The 3,488-nt window shown below is 35.8% G+C and overlaps 1 protein-coding gene across 1 annotated transcript; it reads right to left on the bottom strand.

The window, feature by feature from the left end:
* Positions 1–250: 250 nt before the first annotated feature.
* Positions 251–2,370, bottom strand: LOC126188166 (adhesive plaque matrix protein 2-like). The gene is made up of 4 exons (XM_049929681.1): positions 2,215–2,370; positions 1,998–2,138; positions 1,757–1,885; positions 251–722 (listed from the first exon to the last, which is right to left on the bottom strand). The coding sequence occupies exons 1-4, from the start codon at positions 2,258–2,260 to the stop codon at positions 658–660; spliced, it is 381 nt and encodes a 126-aa protein (XP_049785638.1). The 5' UTR covers positions 2,261–2,370; the 3' UTR covers positions 251–657.
* Positions 2,371–3,488: the final 1,118 nt, after the last annotated feature.

Raw genomic sequence — 3,488 nt, 5'->3', positions numbered from 1 at the left:
AAATTATATGATATGATTTCAATGCAAATAATATCATCATAAATGCAAAATTGCAGTGATGGTACCTACAGACACTTAAATGTATACAACGTTAATGAATATTCAAAGCAGGCCATACCACCTCACTATCATTATGCAAGATAATGCTCTGAATACCACCAATCTACCTGCTTTAGAGTTCACAGTACTGTTATTATGTTTATGGAATACATAGTGTGTATTTATGTTACAGGCATCATTCTTTTAACTTAAAAAAAAGAAAAAAATACTCTTACAGGATGGTAAGGTCAGTGGAATGTCTTTTTAAAGAACGTAGGTAGTTACAAAAGAAACAGCTGTGTATAATATGAAGGCAACAGATGGATGCACATGTTTTTATGTTGAACATATTGTTTAACATTAATCTCTATCTTGAAGGACCTAATAAAATCCTTTAAGATGACAGCCTATTAATCACACAGTTTGTTGTCAAATACAATTACTCCTTCCAGATTGTTTTCGTGCCATGCATGAATTTTTCTATTGTGTACTGACCAATTGTTGCATTTTGTAGCAGGATTTAGAGTTCCTGCAATAAGCAGAAACTTGTAAATATACTATATCCACTTTGGATACTTCTCAGTACTATGAAATGTCAGATTTTGCCCACAATCATTCTCAGATTACAATACACTCATGTGGGAAAGAGTATCGGCCTGTTGATGTTCCTGGTATTGGACAAGCTGAAAAGCAAATTGTTACAATTTAATGATCAACTGGTGATAAGAATAAGGATTGATATGGAGGAATAGCAACAATATTAATAGGCAAATGTGAAGTAACAATATCAATAGGCAAATGTGCTGTAGTAACTGTGTCACAGTATTTTATATGCTAATTTTCAGCAAAATATTGAACAAAAAATAAATCATAAGCAAAAAACTAACTTTTCTGATGAATTTGATTTGGATACTTGGTACAACATGATTACAAGGTAGAAATACATTTTTGTCACTGGTTCACCAACGATGGTACAGGCTAATATTAATGAAATAGAAATTATTTTGGGATATGATCATGGCCATAATTTAGAACAGCATTGTGCAAAATGGAATAGTAGTCATCTCATAGATTAGAGAAGCTAGATTAAACATTTTATCTGAAATATGTTAACACATACCAGCAGCTCTTATCTCAGATTTACTTGTCCCATATCACATTGTATCTATGTACAGGAAAAATGGAGGGTGTAAATATATAAATTAAAGCTTTCTAAATTTTTCAGTATTAGTATTCCTGTGTAAACTAGGCATGTAGTGGAAGTGTTTCTTCATGAAACATAAGATATGTTTTCCAAACCTTGTCCTTTCTGCAAGTATAATACTAAAAGAAAATAGGTAGTCAGGTTTCTACTGAATTTAGTTTTACTGACGTTTTCTTTCATTGCTAGGCTTCTGAGCTTTCATGACATGAGGTACTTAAATTTGCAAGCTTAGCAATTAAAGATGCAAATTGAACAATATGTTTGTCAATGATGATATTGTTTTTAGAAACGTAAACTGGTGCAATTGAAATTACACCTATTTAGATAATTCTATTATATAAACGTTTACAATGAATCAAGTTTCAGGGCTCATTAATAAAATTTTAATTCATTCACTTCCAAACCACTAACTTTTTAAAGTAACATCCTAGCGTCTCATTCTAATTGTGCTAAAGGAAAATAAACGGTGCAATATTAGAGATATTGAATGATTGCAGAATAATAATACATTACCATTTTGACAGCGGTTGCCATAGAAACCTGTTCCTTCGCAACGACAGCGATACCCAGGCTCAAATGATATTTGACTGCACGAACCTCCATTCTCGCATGGGTTCACCTGACAGGGGTCATCACCACGTCCTGTTCAGGAAAATAAAGATACCCCAAGTCTCTACACCGTTGTGAAAACTGCATTTACACAAATGAAAAGCGGCAAAATTGATATATATGAATCACAAATGTCCCGCTTTACCTTTCAGAGCCTTCCTACATTCTTCCCTTGAAGAATATCTGTATTCCGAGTAACATCCGACCCCACACAAGCATGTACCCTCCTGAATGCGGCAGCCTTGTCGAGTCTGATTACTTTCGCACATAAAGACAAACTGAAATTCTGCCAAACGAAAATGTATTTAATCATGAGTAGGCTTAATTGTTACTTTTCGTGTGACCCATACGACTCAACTTACCAAACACTAGAAGTATGTATAGTAAGACAGTACTCGCTTTTAACATTTCTGCTGTAAAAGATGGAACTCGTTTTATATGAATTCTCTTGAAAATAAGCGGGCACTACAACTGAAGCAGGGGGTCATTGCTCTAGGAGACTAAAGTTCACGGAATGATAAACCCCTTTCTGATAACTTAATATAGTAGCCCCGCAGTCGTAGCATCTCCATTAAGGGGGTCAATAGTGTCTTTTCAGGTCATCTTACCAGCAAGAATATTAAATGATTATTAAGATTTACTACTCCCGTTTGCCTTGGTGTAGCATTTACTGCCATGAGTATCATGGAAATTCAGTTTGTGTAGATGATGCCGTGATTGCTCTCCGTTGTCAGAATAAAGACAAAAAGAAAGAAATTTTATATTATAGGTAGCTTATAGGATCTATAATGGTACGGCTACTGTCCATTCTGTGATAAAGTACACAGTTAACGAGGCTAGATAAACAAGACAACTTCCGCATATACGCGTGATACCGGTACCGGTCGCTGTAGAACTTACGGCAACCTTTTTCTTCTACAGCACTCTTTTTTAAGTCTTTCCAGCTGTAATTATGACATGGCAGAAACGATTATTTTACCTCGTTTAGTAACACCACGTACAAAAAAGTATTGTGTATCTCATACATACATTTCGCTATCGTACAGATATAGCAATCCATGTCTTCGTCTGGGGCTGTGAACTAGTCACTCTTCATATTTACTAGTCACTCTTCATATTTACGCACATTGGTCTACTTTCTTTCCGTCTCTGAATCGGCAGATACATTTTTATTGCTTTTGACCTTTACAAAAAAGCGCAGTACTGTAAGCGCATTGTTATTATTACGTGAATTCATGGGTGTTTCATACGTTTTCCTCTGTACACTCCCAACGTCTTGCATCAACACTAATGGAACCGTTACAGTCGTACGTCCATTTATAACTTACACACGTGAGCTGATTAAATCCAAACAATATAAATTGTCAAAGATGAATAAATAATAGTCCGCAGCTCGTGGTCGTGCGGTAGCGTTCTCGCTTCCCGCGCCCGGGTTCGATTCCCGGCGGGGTCAGGGATTTTCTCTGCCTCGTGATGACTAGGTGTTGTGTGATGTCCTTAGGTTAGTTAGGTTTAAGTGGTTCTAAGCTCTAGGGGACTTGATGACCATAGATGTTAAGTCCCACAGTGCTCAGAGTCAATAAATAATAAATACAAACAATAAAATAGGCTACATTTGTTTTCTGTAGCCATGTGT

The sequence above is a fragment of the Schistocerca cancellata genome, chromosome 5 (genome assembly GCF_023864275.1).
Source record: "Schistocerca cancellata isolate TAMUIC-IGC-003103 chromosome 5, iqSchCanc2.1, whole genome shotgun sequence".
Taxonomy (NCBI): Eukaryota; Metazoa; Arthropoda; class Insecta; order Orthoptera; family Acrididae; genus Schistocerca; species Schistocerca cancellata.
The sequence above is the reverse complement of the archived record's forward strand: the minus strand, read 5'-3'. Positions and strand labels throughout refer to the sequence as shown.

What these genes read in the sequence shown, in the direction of transcription:
- LOC126188166 (XM_049929681.1), bottom strand. Translation starts at nt 2,260, where the DNA reads ATGTTAAAAGCGAGTACTGTCTTACTATACATACTTCTAGTGTTTG. An exon ending in ATACATACTTCTAGTGTTTG is followed by an intron (nt 2,139 to 2,214) that starts GTAAGTTGAGTC and finishes TTCGTTTGGCAG; the next exon opens with AATTTCAGTTTGTCTTTATG. An exon ending in TGGCAACCGCTGTCAAAATG is followed by an intron (nt 723 to 1,756) that starts GTAATGTATTAT and finishes TTTGCTTTTCAG; the next exon opens with CTTGTCCAATACCAGGAACA.